At 34.5% G+C, this 12,595-nt stretch overlaps 1 protein-coding gene across 2 annotated transcripts in view; it reads left to right on the top strand.

The window, feature by feature from the left end:
- ndufaf6 (NADH:ubiquinone oxidoreductase complex assembly factor 6) overlaps positions 1-12,595 on the top strand; it is a 53,244-nt gene that overhangs the window by 39,999 nt on the left and 650 nt on the right. For both annotated transcript variants that reach the window (XM_036215815.1, XM_024268411.2), the window contains exons 7-8: positions 679-780; positions 7,422-7,478. In XM_036215815.1, the coding sequence (XP_036071708.1) occupies positions 679-780; positions 7,422-7,478 (159 nt within the window). The remainder of the gene's footprint in view (positions 1-678; positions 781-7,421; positions 7,479-12,595) is intronic.

The following is a 12,595-nucleotide window of genomic DNA, read 5'->3' as shown; positions in this document are numbered from 1 at the left end:
CGGAACCATTGGCACAACTCCGCCCCTCTTCCTGTTGCAGAACAGGGAGCTTGAGGCCCGCCAGAGTATTTTCTACGTCACAAATACGCTCTTCTTCATCTGCTCCTGATTCTGAACATTTTAATATAGAAATACTCAGAAATACAATTTTAAGACTAAAATGGGAAGCATTAGATCAATTAACAAAGGCTCTTTGTTACATCAAAAATATTAGTTTTTATCATATTAAATTTAAGTTGAGTAAACCATTAACCCAAAATTTTAATTTGATGAAACAAAAAAAAATGAATGTAACAAATTGCAGAACTTTTGTTAATTGATCCAATGTTTTATATTTTTTTTGTGTAATTTTCTTAGTATATGTCCTCAGTATAATAAATAAATGTTCAAAAATTGAAACAAAAATACATTTTACAATGAAGTTTTTGAGGCTTAGCGGCAAAATAAAAAAAAAATTTAGAAGAAAAAAGCAGACTTTACTCTAGGATAACCGAAAACCAGCTTTGGACTTTTAAACTTTCCTTTTTTAGCAGATAAAAATATTTGAACCCTCGTGTGAACTGAAGCTAAGTTGGCAGCCGCTGAGCTGCGAAGATAGTTCCAGAGGTTGAAGTGTGTGTTATGCAGAAACACATCATGTGTGTGAGTTTTTTCCTCTTTTTTTATGTGTTTCTCCAGCACGGAGCGTCGCAGGAAGACTTCATCCGTGGCAGCCGGGAGCAGAACGTGCGAGATGTTGTGTACGATATCGCCAGTCAGGCTCATGCACATCTGCAACATGTACGTATTGCACTTACAAAAGGAAGAGTATTAAAAAAACGGCGCTTTCAGAACACATGATTGGAAACCTGCAGGCTGAGCTGCTTTGATATAGAATTCTCTGCTGTGGGGATTTACATACACTTTATAACCTATTCGCTTGATGCTTTTGTCTAAAGCAAGTAGGCGGTTCAAAGACGAGCCTTTGAGGACATTAGTCACAGCCCAGCTTTCACACACAGCATCTGACACGAGGGCCACTGGGTAGCAGATGTACAAAGAAACAAGAAGAAGTGCATAATGAATCACCTGTGCCCTCCTTTGAAGACGGCACATTAGGTGAGGACCTGCCAAAGAAATGATTTTTGAGAACGCAGATTTCCAGCAGAACTGCGAGCGCCACCAGCAAAATGTTTCCTTTGACAATATTACCAAAACCATCTGCTGGAGGGCTTTATTATTCATTTTATTTATTTTTTCTTCATTAAGACTTTTACATCCTTGATAGACTTGTAGTGAGTTTTCTTTTTCATATTATTTCATCCGAGGAAATTAAATTGTTGTCAGCTTTTTATGTTCATGATTAATTTTCTCCCTAAAATTTATATTTTTTTAATCCTACATGACAAAAATGATCAAATCCACAGTTGAATTCTGTTGAATGCTTGCAGTTAGAATTATATTTACAGAAAACTTGTGGTGTTGCGTGTGTAGCGGTACTGAAATAGTTTTAAAAAGTATATATATATATATTTTTTTACTACCTTAACTTTTACTATTACAACTAATCCTCTTATTGGTTTAAAGTCCCGCTCAGATAATCTTTTGATTTATTTTTGAATATAATTTAGCTGTTTTTAGCCCAAATTTAAAAAACTCCTTTTCATTTTCTTGGACATAATTTCTGCAGAGCAACAGGAGTTCATTAGAAATTTACCTCTGAGATTTGGGCGAAACTGTTAGCGCGGAGTAATCCCGCCCACATTTCCCAACATCCACCTGTTTACACTTTCTACAGTTAGCTTGCAGACCTTTACAACTCCAACTATACATTATAGGAGTGTAGGGAAAAAAAATTGATTCAGCGATTATATCGCGATATTTTGTTTGGTGATACTTGTATCAATGCTGACAAGACGATATATTCAGTTAATTGTTTGAGTGTTCTTTAACGTCTTACTTTTGTTTTCCACCTAAACCCTCGACCGCTAGTTGGCCGCACAACACACTGAACCTCTTTGAGCAGCTCTATGCGGCGACCAAAACGACAAGGTCTAAATCTTTTTTTCCAGTTTGCGATTAATTACTTAAATATTCTAAATCGATTCCCGGCTCTAGTTTTTTCTATTCAGGTAGAGTTTTGTTTTTCTAGTTATACTCTTAAAAAAGTGCAAAATTGATCTGGTACAATCTTAGGATATACTGTGAAATGTATCGTATCTTGAGACATTTATTGTTATGTATCGTTTTACCAGACTCTTGCTAATACACGCCTAAAACAGTATTGGTGCAACAAAAATGGCGAGCAATATTGAAGCTAGTTTTGATCCAGATACCAGCTCAGACGAGGAAGACGGAAAACATTAATGGATCTATTTGTCTGCAAATGGATGCATCGGAATTTGTCTGATCTATATTCACAATAGTTTGATTAAAGAAATACTCAGAAATGCTAGTAATTTTTTTTATAATTATGAGAAAAACGCCACAAGGACATTTTAAAAACAGTTTTCACTAGCGTGGGCCTTTAAAGTGATTTTTAAAGAGTTGGGGTTTAGTCTTTAGAGACATAATTTATATCTTAACATTGTCATATCAATATTTAAAAATGCTGCTCTCATTTAAATATATTACTAATTGATTTTGAATCATAATTAATCAAATAAACATGAGGAAGTGAGGTGATAGTTGAGAATTTAAGTGTCATGAAATTCAAAGAATGTTTAAAAATGCTTTAAAACCATTTTTATTAAAACTATTAATAGAAAATATATACATTTACCAATATGACGTAACTGTGTCGCTTGTTTTTGCCAAGTCAGTATACATTAAAGTTTAACTTCCTGTAAAATACAATTACACAAATAACAAATGTTTGACTTGTACTGCAGAAACAGAATCTCCTGCATTGACTTGTTTCTCAGGTGAAGGCTGTGACAATGAAAATGCTTCACTACTGAAGTTCCCATCTGCAGCCGTTTTGGTTAACAGCACTCTTGAACACCTCTTAAACCACTTAATTGTCAGAACTAAAAGGTTTTCTGTTGTTGAAATAGAAATGAGCGTCTGTGATGGTTGAAGCTTTGACTTGCTGGAATTTGCCGCTCGCATTTGCCATGTTGCCAGTCGATGAAAAGGTTCTGGCAATGTCTTGTCTTTTATCACTGCATTGCTAATGAACTCTTAAGAGTTTACAGATAATTGGTTTGGGGAATAGTCATTCTCCATTTGTACGGCCTAATTGATTTTTGTACTTGAGGAGGCTTTTTAATTAAGCAGCTGCACCAACATTAATAAGTGTTTACATTTTTTCTTCTTATTAGTGTCAAGAGTCTTCCTAAAAGCTAAAATGTGTGTGTTTACACACACAATGCACAAATATGGATGGAGTGTAAGAATGAAGCTAATTTACAATACAAACATTAAACATATGAAATGTTTGAGTTGTGTGATGAAGGCTGTTTTAAGTCCCAGAAAATGAAGGAAATAGGGGTTAAAAACCACAATTCAGTGATTAAAAAAAAAAAATCTGGAAATATTTGTTAGATTGCTTCAACTGAAATAAGAACGAACATTATTAATCTACTATATGTTTTAAATATATTTATCTGATACAATTCACATCCTGTAAAATGTATTAGTGAAATTGTGGTTTCTCAAAAGGAGAAGTTCTAACTAAAATGTTCAGATCATTAACATTGTAAACATTGTTCTGCTTCTCCTGGAGGGCGTTTCAGTTTGACCACTAGGTGGTGATCACACAATATATTACACCTTATTCCAGAAGAAGAAGACAGTATGAGCAAAAAACTGTGTTTTAGACCACAAGTGCTTACTTTAAAAAATATTTCTTCAAAGAAAGTTTAAAAAATGAATACTAGTGAGTATATAAAGATGTTTATTTAGATAGCAATGTATGTTTAGGTTGACCGAACATTAGCATTAGCTGTCCAATGGGAAATTCCATTAAACATTAGCATCAAGCTAGCAGACTTCAGCTTTATATACTAAATCAATTTAGTTTTTAATTCGATTATTGATCTGTTAAGTTTAAATCGATTCAAATCGATTTTATCAGCCCAGCTCTAGATGATGGGAAATGAGGGCAGACTTACTCCATACTGGCACCCACAACTCGGAAACGGATTTCTAATGAACTGCTGCCGCTCTGCAGACACTATGTCCTAGAAAACGACAGGATCTTTGGCTTGGTAAAAAAACAGACAAGCCATAGTTTAAAGATGACCAGGTCTTTTAAACTGGGAGTGGGACTTTAATACCTTGTTTCCACTAAGACAGGGTCAGCAACCTTTAACAGCAAAAGAGCCGTTTGGGCTTGTTTTCTACTGATCAAAACCTAAACGGAACCTTTGTCCCCTTTTGCCCCCATAGGGGACGTAACAGAGGCTTTTGAATGTGTCTTGATGAGCCTCAAGAGCTCCATGACACACCTGTGCTCCTTTAAGATCCAGTTAGATGTTTACAGCGCTCCATGTAGTCGCACAAACCTTCAGCACTCGTACAGGTTACCCCCCAACATGTGACTTTAAATGGCCATTCTCACTGGCCGGTTTTACTTTGTGTGTATGTGTGGAGTAAAACATGATCCACTTTACTTTTCTATAAAAACTGAATTTTTCTTTAGACATTCAGGCGGCTGTATAATCTTTCATGCATGTTTTCTACCAATTATTACTCAAAGTGCTTTTATGTTGCTTCACATTTATTCATTCACTCGCTAAATCGAACCCATCAAAGCCCTCCAACTTTGGCCTCTGATGGGTTCGGGTTCGGTACCCTAAAGTGACACTTGAACATGCAGTGAGGGTCGCTGGGAATTGAACCACCAAACCAACTGTTGACTGCTCTACCGCTCAACCACAGCTGCCTAATCTCTCGTCTCTCTGGGAGTGTTCCAACATCTGTTAGGCTTGTTTGTGCCGCCTCTTGATTCACTTTTCAGAGTTGAAAAGCAAAGCAGAGTGTGATGTTACCTCATTCTTCCACCATGTTTTTTTATAGCTTTTGTAGTTTAAACATTAAAATCCTCTCTAAAATGAGCGCATCATCTGTCTGTGAAGAAATGAAGTGCTGTGTAAATGCCTCCACTATTTAGAAACACAGGAAATGGGTGATATTAACCTTGGAGAACCCAGAGGGTCAATTTTGACCACTGTTCTTTTTTAATTCTTTTTTTTTTCAGCTGTTAAATGAACAAGCTAACAAAAAAGTCAAATTAACTTTGAAAGCCCAGAAGAAAATTATTCTTGGGTTTATCAGAGTTAAAAAAAAAGTATACGGACACCATTAGAATATATAAAACACAGCGAACAGGCTGTGAGAAGATCAGTAGAAGCTGAGATCAACATAAAGCGGCTGAAGCTGAAGAGCAGACTGTGCGGAGATGCTCCTCAACGCAAAGTGCAGGAAGCTGAGATCGCTGCTGCCTCCAGGTTTTCTATAACACCCACCTCACCCAGAAAGCCATCATCTGTATTGTGAGTGACTGCAGCCATCCATCACTCGGCCTCTTCAGCCTGCTGCCTTTTGGAGAAGGTGCTGCCGCCTAAGTGGCCACTCCAGCAGCCTCACAAACGGCTTCATCCACCAGGCTGTCAGGAAACTGAAATCGCTCGCACCGCCAAAACCTCCAACCTGAACCGTCTCAGTCGTTGTACATTTGCACAAAGAGAGGCAAATATGGTTACCTCACGAAGATATAACCGCCCTCTGCAGATGATGCACAAACCTATATAAATATTCTGTCCTTTGGAATCCGTTTTTATTTTCCAGTTGAATGTAATTTGACATATTTGCAGCATTTTTATACATTTTTGTGTTGTTTTTTTGAAAAGTGGGTTCTGGATAAAAACATTAGAAGTCATCTGCATGTATTTAAAGTGGGGCTGTGAACGTTAGTGCACACGATTAATCAAAATGAATTAAAGCATTAATATTTATTAACGCAAATTGATTACAACTCCCGAGTAAACGGTCCTTCCCATTGCCTCTGCGGGTCAGACTACCGAGCGTTAAAACGCTTCGTCGGGTATCATCTCACTTATACCATGGTCACTTACAAAACAAATAAATATTCAGTCGGTTTTCAGTAATTTAGTCCTGCTATTTTTTTTTGGTTTAGATCACTTTTTTCACATAAAGCAGGCTATTTCATCCGTGGTCCGGCACGTTGTCACGGTAACACAACAATATGTTGCTGAGCCTCGACTGCAGTGGCAAAGAAAAGCGATACATTAGCTAATCGTCACATTAGATTAAGTAAAGCATCAGTTCAGAGAGAAAGGTCAGATTTTTAGTTTTTTTTCTGCAGGTTCATTTCTTATGGCCGTTTGTCAGCATCTGTGTTTTTTTGGAGTAATACTGCACACATGAAAGTCTTTAAAGTCCTGCTCATCTTACTGTTGATGTGTTTTGTACACACAAATTACACTTCTGAGTTAACACTTGATAAATCAAAAAATATCAGACAATAAAAATTTGGGAAAAATATTCTCTCTCTTTTCTCTCTCAATTGTCATATAAAATTTACCAAGTAAAACATTGTTATTAATCCTAACATAAAAGTGTGATTCATCTGATTAATTTTCTTTAATTTATAACAGCACTAATTAAAAATAAACGTTCTAAATATAAAATTTTTGTGTGATTTCATATATGAATGTTTGCAGTTAATAAGTGGTCGTCAAATGTTGTGTAAAAAAAAAAAAGAATAATTGCGATTCATTTTTTTTTTCGTTTCGCGATGAATCAGTTAAAAATTTTAATCGATTCCAGGCCCTAATTTAAAGGCATTTCATAGAAAAATATTAAAACATTCATGACTTAATTTATAAAAGGGGAAAATTAAGAACAACAAAGCAAAATGAGATTTATCAAATTAAAGGCAGCCAAAAAAATAAGATAATATAAGAAAAATAAAGAAACTAACAAAATATATAACAGAAATAGGTTTAAAAAAGCTAATTTAATTTAATTAATTTATTTAATTAATTTAATTTAATTTAATTTGACATTTTTTAGAAGCACCACAAAAACTCTTGTTTATTAAACACAATATTTGCTGCTTTAACCTAACGCTACGGCTACAAATACAACTGCCACCATGCCACATTTTGGGAAATGTAACCTTAATTTAAACTTTCAAACAGCAAATTCACCAGAATATTATATTTTTGGGTGAATTTTTTATTTAATTATTTTTATTTAAACAATCCACCATAGCGTTGTCTATTTATACAGGTGAACAATGTGAACATTTTCTTTTAAAAAATACAAATACTAAAGAAACGGCCTTTCTGTATGGGTTCAAAATTCTATCTAAAGTCAAGCTGAATGCTGTGGGTGCTTGTTAAAAATAAACTGTGGGGGAATATATCTATTTCCTTAGTTCTAATTCCTGTTTGTTGTCCTTTCTCCTGAAGGCACGGTCTTTTAGCCACAATGTTCCAGCGGCGGCCTTCCCAGCCTTCCTTCATACAGTAAGTCATCTGAAGACATTGTCGCTTTTTTTCTATGTGGCTTTTAACTCTTGCACAATCAGCAGCTTGGACGAGAGATTCTGCGCTTACTTCTGCGGAGAAGTGAAACGTGCATGAAAAGGATGGAAATGAAAACGTCGCTTAATGCAAATTCTGTTTTACTTTGCATTATGATTTTTCTTGTTTTATTTGTCTAAAAAAACTAAATCTAGTTCTAAAAGGGCAGCAAATATATTTTTTAAATAGTCTTTTATTACTATGATATTCTATTTAGGACTTTTTTTGCACAAAATACTTAGAAAGGCTTCAAAATAAATTAAACAAAATTCATAGTTGTATAAAACCATTGATAAAGTGATTAACAATGAGAGCAACACTAAAGATGATTGATCATTTTCTATTTTTGACCTTAGTTCTGTCTAATTCATTTTCTAAAGTATTTCTTTCAAAGTTCATTCAAGTAGAAAACATCTTTTTAAACATGGATTATGTATTTGGAGGATTAAGGTCACAGTTTAGTTTTTTTCCACATTACTTATATTTCTGATTGAAGTTTTATTTATTGACACTAAAATGTGTTTTTATTTAATTGGACAACTTCACAAGTTCTCCAGTGTCACTTTCCACTCTCCATGTAATTCTTCCATAGAATCTAGGGGTCATTATCATTCAATTAAATGAATTTGGCCTCAACAGGATCATCTGGACTGAATTAGATTGCAGCAATTATAATAAATAACTCATTTTGTGGATTTCTTTAGTACAACCTCGGTTGTGAACTTGCATTTTTATAAATAAACTATTTTGAACTAAATGTAATTAGTAAAGTCATTAAAGTAGTAATTATGACACAATGAAGAAATGATTTTGCTTTCCTAAAACCATCAATTAAGGTTGGAATAAAACATTTCAAACCAGTGAAAATAACAGATTTACACAAAACAAAAGAAAAAATATTTCACGTAAAACATGGTGGAGCGAATTTTCACTGATTTGAAAACAGAGTAACAATAAATTCAGTTTTTATTCTGGACATAATTTGATTTATTGGTTTATTTCAAGCATCTATTGTACACAAAACAACAAAATCACACAGATATGTCAAACTCATTACAGAAAAATATAAAATGCATTAGTTAAAAAACAAAACAAAGAAATTAACGTAAATATAAAAACTAAAAATTGTCTTAATCGTAAATAGAGAATGTTTGCAGCTATGAAAACAATACATACTTAGGTCACATTAGATTAATTCAATATTGTGATAATTAATTAAATTGAGTTTGATTTATTGCTTGAAAACTTAAATAGTAATATATAAGATTATATAAACATTGTATATTTTTGCATATTTGTCATATTCTGAGTGTGATCCAATCAAGGGCAGATTATTGTTAAGTAACAAACTTATTTATTGTAATTATTGATTATCCTCAGAAAATGTTCTTGTATGAATTCAGTAAACAATAACACAAATCACATGGCATGTTTAGGATTAAAACAGAAAACCACACATTGTAGAATATGTTTTTAAGTTCATTTTTTGTTCAAATGAATAAAAACAGCCTATTACTTAATGCATTCTCAACTGTTTTTATGCTAACACTACTTTTAGCCCCTTCCACCCAGGTGTAATCTGGGGTAAAAATCACCTGGGTTTACATTTCACATGTAAAATGTTGTGGAAGTGTTGCACACGGCGGAATATCAGACTCTCGTTTTTTGTTCCCAGTCCATCACATCTCGTCTCATATTTCCCCAGACACTCTGGTCCAAGGAAACCAAACCAAATACAGTTTGAGATGGACTCAATACACCTGCAGCTCCCCTGTAGCTACAGCGGGAGAAAGAAATGATTGTTTTACGGCAAGAAACCCCTTAAATGTTCTCGAATGTGAAAAAAAAAACCTGCAGTCTGGTGAGGAACCGTCAAAAGCTCCACATCTGTTAGATATTGTATCCATATTTGAGAATGTAGTTGAAAGCAAAAATCTGTTTTTGATTAGTAAACTTGTAGGTTGTTGGACATATTTAGTTACCAGGTTAAGAAAAAATATAAATCTTTTTTACAAATAAATATAAAGCTGGTCTTTGGGGTCCATAATCAGACCTGCTGAGACTCCTCTGCAGACCGGAGGAGCACCAGAGTCCTCCTGCAGTCTGCACCGAGTGAGAAGCACTCCGCTCTCCTGAATGTGAAATTAGGATTTTCACGCTGCAGTGGCCCTTCGCTGTGCAGCAGAAAAGGCTTTTTGTGATCATGTGTGGGCATTAGTGTGTGTTTTTGTGTGTGTTTCTCAAAGGCCGGCCCACATGAGACGGCAGACACTTTCTCGCCCTCTCTTTCTTGCTGTGCTGAAAATGTAAATCTCCACAGCAGAGAGAAAAGGAGCCTGGAGGACGTGAAGCGCGGGGACTCATCTCTGTGTTTCCTTTCTTTTAACGCACAAAAGAAGCTTATTTACCCCTCACTGAGTGCTCACTGTTAAAACAGACATGTGCGACTTTCAAATGTAATCTGTTGAGCTTTCATGTTAATAAGTATTACTTTTAATGTTAGCAACTGAATTTCTGCAGCATTCCCATTATAAATTACCTCATATTCCCACAGACGGAAACAACAAAAACTAAAAACAAATGAAATGTTTGAGCATGAAGCGAGAGAAATGGTCAAATAATCAGAGGACACTTGGAAACACTAGGATGTCGGTAGCATGTTTGTAGACGGCTCTCCAGGTGAGTAACAATGGATGGAAATAGCAAACCGTGTGGGTGGACCGGATGTCGTCTTTTAACTCAGACATACCTTTTCTTGAAAGCCTGGTGGCTTATTTTCCATAAATCTTTATATTTTGTTAATTATTAGCTAATATTTTAAGCATATTTATAGCATTAGCTCCTAATATCAGTAAAACTCCATAGTAATTATTCTCTAAAATATACACCTAATATTTTATTACTTAAATGTCAATAATTTTTATTGTTATGATTAAAGCATCTTAAGATTTCAACTGTGTTCTGTAAAAAGGCAGAAAGAAAAAAGAGAGGTTGCAAAAAATACAATTGAATAGAATAAGAAATAAGCACATTCTAAAATATAAAACCCTAAAATCCTTGCAATTAGTAACAAAAGCATTTATCTTTAAAATAGTCATTAAGATGGTTTTTAAAATCTGCTTGTGAAATAAATGTGTCCAATCTGAGAGTTTTTTGCAAGTCATTCCAGTTTCTGACTGCAGCAGATTGAAAAGACATAAAACCAAGTGAAGAATTTGATTTGGGGACTTTTAACAAGATTAGTTTAGAAGTGCGGGTGTTGCATACAGGGGATGAGGTATGTAAAATCGATTCAAATTCTAATAACTTTATTTATCCATTGAGAACTTCATTTGCAGATCAAACGTCAGTAACTCACAACCAGTGTCATGTCAGTGTGTCAAATAAAGAAAGAATCAAACTAAAATGATTCATTTACGATTTTTACTAAATATTCTGGTTAATTTAGGATTATTAAAGACCATTTTGATTTAGATTATTTACCCAAAATCAAATAATGTTAACTATATTTTATTAAATGTGAGTGTATGTGACAGATGTCATTAAATATTTTATTTAATTCCCATTGCTAATCAATAGGTCTTAAAAAATCATTTATCAATTATTTGATTCAATATTTGTGGTTGCCGATTCGATTCACTTTCGATTTTGGTTCATTTTTAATAATCTGATTTACTTACTTAAATTGATCTTTACCCAAAACTTGAACCAGTGTGACTGAATTAAATATCTGGTACAGAAAAGGTGATTTTTTTTTTCCAGATTCCTCCTATTTCTTTAACTAAGTGTAAATTAAATATGTGAACATTTTAGTTTCATAACGTTTAGCTCACTGTTGTTTTTCCACATCAAAATAGTGCAAATTAAACATTCTATCACACCTCAAATTTGTGTATATTTAGTGTATTTGATTGGCAGGTGGGTGGAGCCAGCACAGCTTTAATTGGTGTTTTTGAAATAATGAGGCGAGTGGAGTAAACTCCGGTCGACGTGCTCGTTCCACTTCAGGCTGCATTAGAATCTGTGGCATCAGAGATGATCTGTAATAGTTATATTTGAGGCAGAACCTCCTGCACTTTTTCTGGTTTTTTAAGCTTAATATCCATCATCGGTATTAAACCTGAAACACCGAACAGCTTCCAGATATTTTTAATGGAAATGTATCAAACATCTTTTTCCTTTTCTTGCCTTGAATGTACTCGTCTTTCATCCTGTGCTGTTTTCTCTGAAGGGTTTCTGATGCATCCTGTCCATAAAATGTCAGCTCTTTAATCTCCTTTAGATTCATCTTGTTTATTTAAAGTGCATTTATTGTAAAGTCCAATCATCTTTTAATCTGTTGTAAAAGTGTTCCCAGTGTTTTTTTTGTAAGATTAAGCAGAAACATTTAGTTTTCTAGGACATAGTTTCTGCAGAGCGGCAGTAGTTCTTCAGAAATTTGCCTTCTAGTTGTGTTGGTGCAGAGTAAGCCTGTGCATTTATACTCTCTCCCGTTAGCTTACCTTCAACCTAACTTTAGCGGTTCAACACAATTGGTGAGCAGTATTGGAGCTATCCAGCTGTACAGTTTTGAACCAGATGTCAGCGAAGACGAAGAAAACAAAGACGTTCATGGATCTGTTTGTCTGCATCCGAATGGAGCGGAGCAGGGAGCTTGTAGCCTGTTAATTGTGGCTTCTACGTCACACCTACAAGCTTTTTCCATCTACATTCTTACTCCTGATTCGCTGATTTGAATAAAGAAATATTTTGAAATGCTATTTTGAGTTTAATTTTCTTTAGTCCGAAAAATACCACTAGAATATGATTGAAACAATTTTCATTGGAGTGAGTCTTTAAGCATCGTCTGTTTTAACTGTCCAGATTTTATAATCTCATTCACGTCAAAAGTTTTTTTCTTTCATGAACTTATTTCTATATGTGCATAAAGTGTCAGCGAAAATGTGTAGTCTCTAAACTTCAAAGACTTTTGGTTCAATTTTAAGTTGTGACTGAAGGGCTTTTTGTCTGATTGCTGAAAGCAATCAGAGTATAAGATCCTACTGCTTTATTATATTTTT

This window comes from Oryzias melastigma, linkage group LG16, assembly GCF_002922805.2.
Source record: "Oryzias melastigma strain HK-1 linkage group LG16, ASM292280v2, whole genome shotgun sequence".
NCBI classification, from domain to species: Eukaryota; Metazoa; Chordata; class Actinopteri; order Beloniformes; family Adrianichthyidae; genus Oryzias; species Oryzias melastigma.
This window is presented reverse-complemented; position numbering and strand designations above follow the sequence as displayed.